Source organism: Pecten maximus, chromosome 16 (genome assembly GCF_902652985.1).
Source record: "Pecten maximus chromosome 16, xPecMax1.1, whole genome shotgun sequence".
NCBI lineage: Eukaryota > Metazoa > Mollusca > Bivalvia > Pectinida > Pectinidae > Pecten > Pecten maximus.
Window position 1 is genome coordinate 9,222,127 of NC_047030.1, and position 14,292 is coordinate 9,236,418.

Here is a 14,292-nt window from a genome sequence, read left to right on the forward strand (position 1 = left end):
CGAGATGCATTTAACACGAAAGGAAATTTCAATGTTGAATATGGCACGTTTACATAAACTTAATTCGGGCTTAGGATAAAAAAGGATAAAAAATACAAATCTATTACATGCAAAACGGAATTGCTATGTCAAGTGAATATTGATTTAACTAACTAAACATTTTTTGGTCCAAACATTTTTTAATGAAAAATTTAAAAAAAAAAAATGAATACCGTCACGAGCAGGGTTCGAACCTGCGCGGGAAGATCCCATTGGATTTCAAGTCCAACGCCTTAACCACTCGGCCATCGTGACTGTGTGCTAAAATAGCGAGTTAGAAAACTCAAGCGCCATTGAGGCGCAAATGTGACTGACGTCAGAAGGCCTACTATATTGCATGAATCTAAAATTGTTAAATGTGGAGTTATAATTGTAAATACATGTATGTTAATTCTCAATGTTAAATTAGAGATACTGAAAACAATAAAGAATCAATTAAAACAAGACATTATTTTTGCAACGTTTCATTTTAATGTGGTATTTGACTGTGTTTATTACAATTCCTATTAGAAAATATCCAACGTACAGGTTTATCTTTTACAAGGTTTAAAAGGTCAGATTTTAATATCCTATTAACTAGAGTTACACAGATACTGTGTTTCTCGTGAACATTTCCAAGTGTACAACGAAACGTAGCGGTATCGTTGTATCGTTGATCCGGGGGTACAGTCACAACTACAACACCTCCTTGTAAATTACACACTCTGAAATTATTCTATATGCCAGATATTTTGTAAAACAGGCATTTGTTTATCACAGCATGCATGGATGTGATAGAATTTACAACATAGATGTACATTTAAAGTACGAGTTGTCCCCCTTTAATTACTGCGCTGCAAATGTTGCCAGCGAGGCTCACGTCAGTACAGTAATAAAGTAAATTGATCTCTAGTATACTGTTCATTTAAACACAGAACTACGTAACACCTGTTAGTTGCTATATTTTACGCTTGATTATGCTAAAGTTCCATAACAAACTAAATGACTTTATATCCGAAACCAAACCCGACCACACGAGCTGGTACCCACGCCGTTCTGTCCTTATCGTTGCCCTCGTCGTTTGGCAAGTGTAGATCACGAAACTATTGTGAACGTATCACTCACAGGCACGCTTGCGTCACGAGACGGTGTCAAGGGTCATTTTTTGCTTAATACCACGTGACCCACTGATGTCGTGGGAAAGGAGCCTATGTTTTTGACCCGGAACACTTCGATACACTTTTGCAATTCTACAGACGAATTGATTTAAATCAGTCATGCACACACGTCAGCCGAGAGGGCCTGTGTAGGATGCTTCAGGGAAACCCGATTATTTAATTACAAGCCGATCTGATATTTCGTCTATCGCGGTAAACACTGATAAAACGCCGTGAAATAAGGTTATGTATTGCGTTAAATAATTAGCTTTCATTAGCCGTTTTAAATTGGTGTTATGATCCTCGAGATGTATTCAGACACATACAGAACTCAGACACGTGCGTTTACTTATTATGGGCTTAATTTCGTTTGGGCCTAATTTTATCTGAGTTGTTTACTTGTAAAAAAACGCAGACGAACGTGAACTACGTAATTTCCAAGCCGTAGATATACATCCTGTTGGAGATGTTATCGCGCCTGTTATCAGCATAGCTCTTTCAATCTAAAATCAGCATAATTGGTCACGAGAATCGGATTCCTTGTTGCGTATCGCCAAGCAGATTGAAATAAACAAATTCAATATATAAGGAGGAACATGATTCTCTGTACTTTTAAAAGGAGGCTTGAACCAAGATATACACTTCTATATGAAGAGAGCGAGCACACGCGCGACTCGTGATCTTGACAATTTGATGAAATTGCGCGCGCCGCAATCACAGGAACGTGCAGTAAGTGTATCGGGTGTTTTCTTAGAAAGTTGTCACGATGAGTCACATACTTATATAAGGTTACTCATAAGTAAATAAAGAACGAATAGATGTATTCTAATCGTGGGTAACGACGAGATGTTGACATAGTCTGTAAGTTATGAATAATTGTTCCGCCATGTTAAGAAGGTGTATTTTGTTATTGGGAGTCTCTGTCATTCGTTTAGCTGATGTCACCGGTATTATTTAGGCAGGTTGTTTTCCGTGCGCAACTTTTCTATGAAAACGTTCAATAAAAATATGACACCACTTATATTTACATTTGCAATTCACAGGTGTCCGCACGTGCATGCCTACAGAACGCCCCTGTCCTGAGAGTCTCTTTCACGTGATAACGTGCGAGACAGTATAATGTCCCCTGGGGTACCGAACTATTTCTTTTCGTTCCGTCATTTTTACAGAAGGTCTTTACCCTTCATACGTTGGCCATTCACCTGTGTCAGTCTTCAATACATATCTTACACTTTACCCTGTGTACATCATTATTATTGCCAGTAATTCGCTGTAGCCTACATGTCGTTAGTTGCTTAAACCTTGTACCTCGAGCTATAGACTGGCGAGCATCCCATAAGTGTTTGATAAAGAATTGCTCTTCAGAAATCTAATTAATACTAGATTATCTACCACTAGTTTGAAACTTAGATCTAGACATAAAAATGTACCTAGATACCAGTATTACAAAGGTCAATTTTATTAACGAGTCTAATATCTTAGATGTGGGCCAGTCTACTAGACCAAGTGTGGATGAGGCTATATCTAACCCATTTATGTCCATGTAGTATGGACAGATTTTTTTTTAAAGTTTTTATTTCTTTCTTAATATTTGTGATGAAAACATAGTTGTAGAGGAGTATGTCTCATTAAATGTGAAGTATTAAAGTGATACCCATGTCCCTCATTACCGGATATAGTCAGGATATTTGAAGCTAATGGGAGTTAACTAATCTTGTATGAAATAGAAAGAATTTCGTTCTTATTTTTGCTTTGTTATGTGTAACTATTGTATACAAGAACTTTTTACTTGTTAGCCAAAAGTCAATTATGTGTTTAACCATCATGTCTCTAAATCCATATTCAATGCGACATCAAATGGGTGATGTCATTTCATTTTCGTGTTATGATGTCGCTTTAAATCACGTCCCACGACTAAACAAGAAACTGTATTATGTCACCAGTTTCTTTGTGTATTCAGTTACATGTTGGATGGATGTCTACCACCAAACAGGATCATACAACATTCACAAAAGATGAAAGAAGTCACAAAATCATTTAAATAACAAATTTAATAAATGGAATAAAAATATTCAAAATTCAACAAGTAGAACAATAAAGAATAGCACTAGTATCAGATATAGTAGCTATTCCCAGTAATGTTTGGAATAGTTCCTCGATTATCACACAAGTCTCTCACATAACGTCCTATGGAAGCACTTTGGTAAGCCCTGAGTTAGTCATAGCATTATACATCAAGTTTCATTCACAACACACCATGGTTCACCAAGGCCTCCATAACCTTTCGTTGTACACGTTTGAGTCGTGGCAATCGACATGTCCCATGTTTAATAATTGTTCCTGTTTTGACATTAAGGAATATTCCTGATTGTCTTTAGAGTAAACATTTTCCTTATTTTTGGTTGGAGATGATGTGTTAGATTGCTGTGATGGCACCTGTACTGTGAACACTGGGAGAGCTGTGGTTGACGATGAACTCTGATTGTCATTTACGGGTCCAACATAAACCGCCACAGGACCATTGTAAAGGTTCCCTGGAAGAATTTGAAAGGAACCAGAAAGTTGTGTTTTATTGTCCGTGTTAACTGGAGTAGCAATGTTCACGAATGTAGGAGATGATTGATTCAGCACGTGCTGTTGTTGGTTGGGTTGTTGTTGGGACACGCTACCAGGCATAAGCAGACACGTGTTCTGTTTCACAGGTGAGGATGTCATGCTAAAGCTGCTGGTACTACTATTGCTACTGAAGCTATTGTTCTGCGCGTGCTGTTGTGTAGGAATCTGAACACTTAGTGGCTGCATGGTCTGATGCTGTGGCTGAGGATGAACCACCTGAGGTTGTGACACAGGTGTTAGTTGTACTGGTGTCACATGTTGTTGTTGCTGCTGTTGAATGTTGAGACTGAGCATGTGTATTCACAGATGGGACGACTCCAGATAAATGGTTCATGATTCTAGAGCGCATGTCATCATTGACGCTCTGTGATGTATTTAAGTACTTCACAACTTCTCCCGCGCATTCTTTAAATCCTGCACGGTATTTTGACACAACATTGGGGTCTGAAGCTAAAGCTGTTGACATCTGCTGCCTTTGAAGATTCCTAAGATGCTTCACTGTCATTTCCAATATGTCGGCTTTCTCCAATTTAGAATATTGAGAACTCTGAAAAATATGAAATAAAACAACATAAGTAAGGTGATCTACAATGTTATCTTAAATGAATGAGATAAACACTTATAATGAGGTAAGTGTACTTCAGGTGGAGAAGAATTTTAAATCTTCTATGACCAACTGTATGTTAATAAGCTAATGGATTGAATATATCAACGGATTCATTCGAGTCAAACTTGTTGTTCTTTGTTCAGCAATTTCAAATCGAAAGCCCATCACCCTTAACACAGCTAACCGTTAGATGTATCACCTGTTCTTGTATATATGCTGTGACGTCGATCTGGTGATCATCAGACCGTGAATTGTCATATGTGCACGAGCCGATACATAGAGATACCGCTAACTCATCCTACACGTATTGTTACGTATTGATTGTCAAAACATATATCAGCCCTATTCATCCTATACTTTGCACTTTAACATAAAATATATCTTGTTTAGTATAATGATTTGTGAGTATCGATCTATTGCCTGTTGAAAGATGGCATGTGTGTGATATCGATTACTCTGATAAATGATCGATTTGAAATCAATAACCCCTAAGGTCCCCGTCCCCTAGTCTACTAATCCTGATACACTATGACGAAGCATGAAGTTATTGTAACGTATATCATATTACATGATTTCTGCCCCGAGCCAAAAACTACAATATCATTATGACGTATAATCAATATTATAATTATACAGAGACACTTACATCTTTTCGCATAGCTTCAAGCACCAATGTCTTCAGTTGGGATAAACAACTGTTGATTCTTGCCCTCCTTTTCTTTTCCATGATTGGCTTGTTGCTCTGAAAAATTGAAAATATCGGAAATTAAAATCAGGTTAACTTTATAAACAAAAACGAAATGATAAAAAATAAACAATTTAACTTAATAATGTCATTAAAGGCATTATAATTAATTAATAATTAACTTACCTTTCGAAGGGAAGCTTTCTTTTCTTTAGTTGTATGACCACACTCCATGTTTTGTAACGACATTTTGTTGATATTCAGTGTTAATCCAAGTAAGGTGTTTGCGGTACGAAGATAAAATTTAAAATGCTCTGGCTTCAGTCTATCCACTGATATATAGGCCTACTCAGATGTCTCATGTCAGATCTGATGGTATGTTTGTTGCCCTTTCCCACGGTAAAAATCCGTCACATCCGACCAATCAAAACACACGTCTGCTACAATCCAGCACATGTATCCAATCAGAGAGCAAGATAGGTATATCGGCGCGCTTGGGCTCGTGGCTGCAAGCATTCCATTGGTTTCGGGCAGGTGGTTGGATTTGTCACGTTGCGTCGCTGTCAATCAAAATGTTTGCCATTTGTTAACTAAATAGGTCCACGTGCCGTAGTGATTATCTGCTGGTTTTGTGAAAGTGTGGGAAAACCCCGCCTTCTTTGGTACGTCTCAATGCTTGAATGACTATGTAAACACGAGAACCGATAAGCAGCCGGATTCACAAAGAGTCTATAAAATGTCTCATGAAGGCCTTATCGCTAACCTGGCCTTATGTGTGCAGGAATGTCATCTATTGTGCCAGCTCGTGGGAAAATGCCTCGAGAGGACAGAAAAAGAATGTGATTTGGTTGAATGTTTAAAAGTGATACCAACCGCCATAGGTCAAAGTTTAAAAGAACTATCCTGTATTAACATCTGCTTCCGTACCAAGAAACATTGTCATATGCGTATTTATCAAGACGTGTGTGTAGGTGGAGTGTGTATTAGCCGCCAGCCACGATGTCAAATATCAATTTATATGTATTCCGGATAAGGCTGTATCGTTAACATGGATATACAGTGTATACTCATACAGGGTTGATAGTTGTATTATATCATAATCTCTTACATAAAGAGTTATAATGATCTAGTCACACAACTATCACACACTCGCCATATATCCTCTCACTGGCCGATAGCAGTGTAAACATTACACATTTACTAAATGAGTTACAACGTAACTTGATAACAACACAACAAACAAGCGTTATACATACAAACATACATGTGGATTTAAAACTAAATGTATAATGTACAATTGCTCTATGAAAAAGCAAAAGTCAAACATAAGCTGTAAAATATAAAATATATGGGGATAAACTGATAACTAAAGAGATCGCCATCAGCAAAGAACAATTTACTTTGATTTTCTGATTTATGCATTACTTACATTAACTAAAAGTCATAGAATTATGAAGAGTCAAATATCGTCTAGTTCAGGTTCTCTAGTCTTAGGTATTTAATTCTTATGAAATCAAACCCTTATGTATGTTGTATTACAAAATAACACGATAAACATCGTTAATTATCGCTAACGTTTCCGTATACATATAATTATACGAATAATCAATAAAATGATAGCGACATCTTTGACAATATTTGATAGTATTGTTGTAAGGTAATTATTTCCTTGTTAAGTAATTGCTACTAGCGAAGCAACCACCACACATCGACATACAAGCTAGGTATATGATTATAAGGCATGTAACGTTTAGAACAGATAGTTAATAATATGTGCTTAATCTAGCAAACGGTTTTGAACGTGCACCGATTTCACCATTTTATATGTTCATTTCTGATGGCAACAGTTGCAAACACAACTGTGATTTAAAATCGAAGTTTGCATGCAGGAATGCGCGTTAGTGAGGTGGCCCTACCAAGCAGAATCAGTCTATAGGATACCAATGTACCTTTAGTATGTAAGAATGTTAACAAGTTCACATTTTACGTAATATTTTACATTATTACAAGCGGAATCAATAATATTGTGCTTACTTTGTACAAATAATAAGTGATCATGACATTATTACAGTATTTTTAGATTGATATTAATTCTAGGTTTTAAATGTCACAAAGATTTACTGTTAGTCGTGTGACTTTGTGAAGCTATCGGCGCCAGACCGCCCACAGGAAGTACAGGCCATCTCTCGTCACCATCCATCACCGTGTCCCTCCCGCTATTGTTACACATACTGACACCGTGCCCTGTAAATAATCGTAAATAAGTTCCCATGGCACCATGACACAGGTTTTCCCTAACAAGTATATCATCAGGATCGCTTTTTAGTGCAAATATTACATATTTTTTTACTCCATGATGCTTATTTAATACAATAAACTTTTCAGTATGTTTTCGCATGACCCATGCTTTCCTGTCGGGAAACACTACACCGGAGATTAATATGAAAACATAAATATTATACCCCAGAACACAATGTCATAATATACAAACTACTAGTGTTTCAACGTCAGTTTGTTTAAAAGATCTGTTGAATAGATTTGTTTAAGCAAGCTGCTTTTAGAATCAGTTCGCTTATCTCATACATTTTTTTTTAATATTTTACCCAAGGATAGTACATCGGCATTTAGATATTAATTTACACAATAAACACAACCTAAATATAATGCTATACAGGCGTTTTGGTATGGTTTGATCATTGCAAACAAAGCTTTATATATAAATAGTATACACAAGGAAATAAAATGATTTCTTTATACCAACGTGTAAGTCTCTAATTATTTGAATTAATATTTACCAAAACAAAAACTAATTATATCCCAAAACTGTCTTCTGTTTCATTGATGAAATTCGCTATGTCATCTTAGTCGATTTCTGGATTAAGTTACAACACATGATTAGCTCGTTTTAAACATCTGTATGCTGTGGAGATATTATTTTGTGTTGGAAATATGAACTCAAGGTAAAACTAACAAGTTTAAAAAAATGTTGTTTAGAACAGAATATTACGCATGAACGACTTTAAAAATAATTTTGAAATAAAAAATATGATTCGTTAAAGACGGTGAAATTTTACTTACACCAATAGAAAAAGAACTAATTTTACATATTCTTATCAGAATGCGCAGGCACTAACTTGACTGCGGAGAAAGACGTCTATCATCTATCGTTATAATTAATATTTTAAATGTAATAACAACAAATATACCTATATAATCTACCATGGTTTGTTTTAACACTAGCTGAAATGTCCTGTGGTTTCGCTGTACCATCCCCAAATCTTTTCAGAACATGATATTACCTCGATGTGACGTACGTTTACGTTCGTGAAACAGAAGACGCTTACCCTTGCTGGACATGTTTTTATTTGGTCGGTGATATTTTGTGTGCATCTGTGCGTATGTGACTGTCTTTTATGTATGTTTCCCATCGTTATATATTGATATGTCAGACTTTAACAGTTTAATGAGCTGAAAAATACATAATGAACTGATATCCTCTGGGAGCGATTCTGCAACTACATGCCACCATGAAACAATAGATGCCATGGCTGTTTTACTGACGATGAAGTATACGTTTGATTTTTATTTTGACATTTTTCATATAAGTAGATTCTTAGAGGAACGTGTCATATAAATACAGATTGACATTAAACTTACAAAGGTGTTTCGCCACATTAAACTTTATATGATTCTGTATATGGTAGATAAGGAGGGGAGCTAACTTTCTCACGCTCGTTCTGTTATGATCATTGAGGTGTGACCACACAGAACACATTACATCTACGTAAGGAATTATCACGCACGCTTCTCTCCATACAAATAACCAAGCACATCTGCTTTTAATGTCCTGATATTAAAAAAAACGTTCACAACATCTCTAGCAATAAATTACAGTTTTATAATAGATAAAAGTATAGCGAAATATATTTCTATTGCTGTCTGCACTGTTTCAATACAACTACTGGTGATTTTCCTGGTCAATGATTAACATCTTATTGTATAAATGACCGGGCTGTCACCATTACTTTAAATCAATACACTAACGATATATATTGTTTTAAAGTGTATTCATATCAAATAGCTTTTAGTCTACCAGGCAAAGGTATCAATTACTGTAAACGTGGAAATACGCGAGGGTGAAATTTACGCGAACATGCGAAGGCGTTGCGGCCGCGAAAATTCCTTAATTGTATTAATTGTGGTTGTGACGTATGTGGTATTTATAGAACATATCAAAAAAAGATTAAAATCACAGAAATAACCCCTATGCATATAGTTTTCCTATCGAAATGGCGAAAACAAGAATCAAAGCTGTTCATTTTATACCAAACAAAATGTTACAAGATCAACGCTCTACTATTTTTTGATTGTCTTTTTATCTGGAGATGGAATTAAATATAATTGATTGCACCCGGTTGAATTCTATTGAGATCTGCCTCTTTATTTGGTACATAACCTTCAGTCTGATCAGCAAGCATAAGGATCCAGTCATCATTTTTTCATTTGGTCACCAACGGTGTTCGGTTTTGTTAACATACCAACAGCCTGACGGTGTACATCAAATCGTTAACCCATGACATCGTCTAAGTTTTAGTCTCTAAACGAGCCGAATGTTTACGACATCAACACATCAAATTGGCATTTAATTGACATATTTATTGTTCTAATTTCATGGCGAATTTAATTTTTTTTGTTTTGTTTGTTTTTGTGTTTTGAATGCTTAATAGTTTCCATTGCTTTCACCTCAAATTCGTCATATTCACATTAATTGGTCGCACATGGACGATTTATAAAAACAAAAATAACACTATCTACGAATGCAACTCATCGCTTTTGATTGAAGTGGTCGTTTGAAGGAATTCTTAACGAAGTTCCTATCGTAAAGAACATTTTTGTTTCGATGATTTGACAGAACACTTTCCTCGTCGTTACCGTAACAGTTGAACCCGACTACACTCCGAAAGTGAAAGTTGTTTTTCTAAGATTACATTCATGCCTGGTATTGCATAATGTTTTTTTAATAATAACATTAATTTAAACATAACCAACGAACAAAAACGCTTAAAAAATATATAGATAAAATACGCAATTCGTATCATCCGGTACATACACAACCCCGAACCTGTAATCAATTAGTTCCAGTCTTCAGATTTATAGTTAATATTAATACACTGATGAGGATGGGGATCGCCATCAACTCACAGGCCGGGGTTTATGTCCCTTAAACAAATAAAAATCGTCAGAAGAATATGGTGTTTAAGTCTGAGTTGTCACGATTTGCCAACCTCACACAGTCACGTTAAACTGACAATAGGCTACACAACAACTCAATCACAACAACTCAATCACAACAACTAAATCACAACAACTAAATCACAACAACTCAATCACAACAACTCAATCAAACTCAAAATCGATAAAAGTGGGACATACGAGTAAAATATAGATATGCATGTTAACCCGTCTTTAAAACGATTCATCGTATGTGACAAATGAAACAGAATACAATAGAAATACCAATGTTTATAACAGCTATATATACATATGAAACAGCTACATATACATATGTAACAGCCATATATACATATGAAACAGCTACATATACATATGTAACAGCTATATATACATATGAAACAGCTACATATACATATGTAACAGCTATATATACATATGAAACAGCTACATATACATATGTAACAGCTATATATACATATGTAACAGCTTTATATACATATGTAACAACTTTGTATACATATGTAACAGCTTTATATACATATGCAACAGCTTTATATACATATGTAACAAGTTTATATACACATGTAACAGCTATATATACATATGCAACAGCTTTATATACATATGTAACAAGTTTATATACACATGTAACAGCTATATATACATATGTAACAGCTACATATACATATGTACATGCATATTTAACCCAAAAGTCAAGGCTAATGATCGCACTATGACTTTCCAATAGTGATTTCTTCACCCTAACATTGCGTTTGTCCAGTTTTGATTCTTCGCCACCCTGATATTTGCCCAATCCTAACCCCTACCATCAATCACTGAAAGGCCATAGAAGGATGTAACCCCTGTTGCAGTTGAATTATATTTCGGAGTATACTTAATGTATTACTTCTACTGTTATATTAGTATCTAAAATTGATATCCACGCATGCGTAGATTGTACTTTTTAGAGTGTGGATGTAATTATTCAATGTAACTCCTGTCACCGACTCGAAATCGCATTGTATTGAAAGATAGACAAAAATATGAAGTCATGTTAGCGACGAATTCGCTTGGACAATCAGATGAAAATGATAGGTGTAAACGGGTTTTGTTCTGAATATTCACATACATTATTTAAGGTAAGGGAAGATTTTAGATTAATTTCCAATTTCATGAGATACTTATGAAAATTTGTCGGAGATAAAAATATCCAGCCTGTATGCTTTTATAGACATTAATGATACTGAGAAGACTATTGTGTTAAATCCATTTTTCATTTATTGTATTCGCAGAAATAATACCTACTGTTCTTAATGTCCGTGTGCAAGTTGACTGTATATATTTTGAAATCTTTCTCTGACATATAATTGCAATGCGTGTGTTTGATGTTTTTTCCCTCCTCGAATGCACTAACGTGTACTGGACGACATATATGAGAAGGTTGTCGTTCGTTCCACAAATGGCAGAGATGTCAATCGAGAACCCGAGAAAAATATTGATGGTTAGCAAATGCTTCCTTCCTATTTAAGCATTACCAATTTCAAACAAGAACTGTCTGGACAGTATCATAACTAAGCGACCATACAGCCAGTTACCATTTAACTTAATTAACAAACATTCAAGTCATGGCTTACATTCACAAGGCAGGTGTCGTCAACAAATATCACGCTGAACCTAACCGAAAAGCTTCGTCTTACTTTTTAGTTGGTAATATTTACGAGAGATTTGATGTCAGTATATTCGCGTTTATTTAATATAGCGTGAAAACAAATAGGCAATCAATGTTGATATTTACCAACAAATGTTCAGTGTGGAACGTAATAAGGCGTGACTGCGCGAAATTTAATGCCCGACCTGAACAACCGTGAAATTTCCAGCTCTATGAAAGTGAACAGATATACAGTTTTTTGTATTTATATATCGATTTTGATTTTATGTTTGGCTTACATGTGTATCTGTAAGAATCTTCATCTTGTGAAAATATAAACCTGTATAACTTCGATATCCTGTTTCGATTTTCGTACCTGTTAATTCCATTATTGTTCTACATCTCGAGAAATAAATCACAATTTGTTTTCTAAAGAGCTTAATTTAGAATTGTATTTATGTGTATAAATGTGGTGTCATGTTAAAGCAGGCTCTGTTATAATGAATTAAGTGTTATTAGCTGCTGAGGAAAGAAATAACGTTTTATATCGTGGTTTTACATCGTAATGATTATTTTCGTGGCGATGTGGACATTTATTGCCCTGTTATGTATATACACGATATAGATAAATGTTCTGCTAGTCTATAGCGACCGCTTTATCCCATAAATGAGGTAAATATTATGGAATATGATTGTACCTATTAAAACGTTTTTTGAACTGAGGAAGAAAGGCCTGCATCTAATTTGATTTAGTATTATGTATGAAGTATCATGTTATTGCCATATTGGCCTTATTTAGCCATCAAATTACACTTGACACGAATAAAGTTTGAATTTTGAATTTAATTCCTAACGACACCAGATTTTTTTTCTCAATAAATGTGCAGAACATCTCTGTCTTCTCTAGGTTTAAAACTACGACTAACATTACAACAGTACCGAATAGCCTGACCAACATAGGACACCTGTATAAAGTATATGAACAGTTTCTTTTACATGTTTATAGGCAGTGTCTGACTACACAGGGAGATAGTAAAAAATAACAAAAAATAATGTATACCTTATAAAAACTTAAATGTAGCAAAGAAATAAAAGATATGATAAATTATATTTACTGCATCCTTTCGCGAGATTGCTCGGAACATTAACTATTATATGTCCTGATTGGATTGTGATTTGAAAAGAAATGTTTGGGTTCTCACGCTGAGAGATTGTTGTGATCACTCGAGCGAGACTTGTGGTGAAACGGAACGTCTTGTGTACATTTATGTAAATAGTTAGATATTCAAAACGCCTGTGGGGTTTTATGATGGGAAATATTAGATTCATGATTGCATACATCTATTGACCTAAAAGTGCTACAATAAATATATATATTTGAGTTCATGGGAACCCATTATACCACGCGTTGATATAAAGGAGAAAACGTGGGGTGCAAAAAATATAGGTATCGTAATCAGCTTTTAAATTCATAGAATCAGATTAGTACTATATTCATGTTGTGTCCATTGTATAACAAATGTACCTAGTAGAGAAAAAAATGTATATATACAATTTAAAAAAAAAACCAAACATACTTTCTTAATGTTAGTATGGATATTCCACTATTGTATACTTAAGTGTGCATGCTATACTAGTTATCAGTTGTATACATTGTATAATGTTACTCTAGATTACTACTCACACAGAAGACTTGTTTTAATGTATTCCTGAACAAATATTAGCTTATATGTTTTTGCGTGTTCAACGTTAAATTCATGACTGCTATTATCTATAGTTTCAGTTTTAGTTTGCATCAACATTTATGTTAAAGTTTTGTTGGTATAAGTATTTTACCGTTAAAACAATGAATTTCATTACTGAACAATGAACTCTCAAATAAAGTTCGTATCATATATATTTTATACGACAGATATGAAAATACACAGTATCGTTGTTGTCCCAGGGTTTCCTACCAGAGCTGATGCGATCCACACTGCAGATATATCACAGACGTAACCACCCCATGATTTGCAAAAAAAATAGCTACCATATAATTCAAAACGTTAGTTGTATAGATAAGAGACATCTAAAGATGGCCTGTATGCCTTATTACCAATATGACAGGGGCATTGTCTGGGAGTAATGTGTAATATAGCTGTGGACATTTTGAAATGATTGTTTCTCCTTTTTTTTGTATAACGATACTCTAATAACTGTTCAATTTACGAGAGGTTTAATTTTGTAGCACCGATATAACTTTTGGAAGTAAGATAACTAACAAGGAAAGAACAAAATGGTATTTTCAGACACAATTTTTAAAAAAGAAAGAAAATACGCAAAGCTG

At 34.9% G+C, this 14,292-nt stretch overlaps 1 protein-coding gene and 1 non-coding gene across 2 annotated transcripts; both read right to left on the reverse strand.

The window, feature by feature from the left end:
* Positions 1–212: 212 nt before the first annotated feature.
* Trnas-uga lies at positions 213–294 on the reverse strand. Its single transcript has one exon. It is a non-coding gene; the product is annotated as a tRNA-Ser (tRNA).
* A 2,913-nt stretch (positions 295–3,207) lies between these two features.
* LOC117344925 (transcription factor HES-1-B-like) lies at positions 3,208–5,467 on the reverse strand. Its single transcript, XM_033907808.1, has 3 exons — positions 5,270–5,467; positions 5,045–5,140; positions 3,208–4,338 (listed from the first exon to the last, which is right to left on the reverse strand). The coding sequence occupies exons 1-3, from the start codon at positions 5,330–5,332 to the stop codon at positions 3,925–3,927; spliced, it is 573 nt and encodes a 190-aa protein (XP_033763699.1). The 5' UTR covers positions 5,333–5,467; the 3' UTR covers positions 3,208–3,924.
* Between the last annotated feature and the right edge of the window lie 8,825 nt (positions 5,468–14,292).

What these genes read in the sequence shown, in the direction of transcription:
- LOC117344925 (XM_033907808.1), bottom strand. Translation starts at nt 5,332, where the DNA reads ATGTCGTTACAAAACATGGAGTGTGGTCATACAACTAAAGAAAAGAAA. An exon ending in AGAAAGCTTCCCTTCGAAAG is followed by an intron (nt 5,141 to 5,269) that starts GTAAGTTAATTA and finishes TCAATTTTTCAG; the next exon opens with AGCAACAAGCCAATCATGGA. An exon ending in TTGAAGCTATGCGAAAAGAT is followed by an intron (nt 4,339 to 5,044) that starts GTAAGTGTCTCT and finishes CATATTTTTCAG; the next exon opens with AGTTCTCAATATTCTAAATT.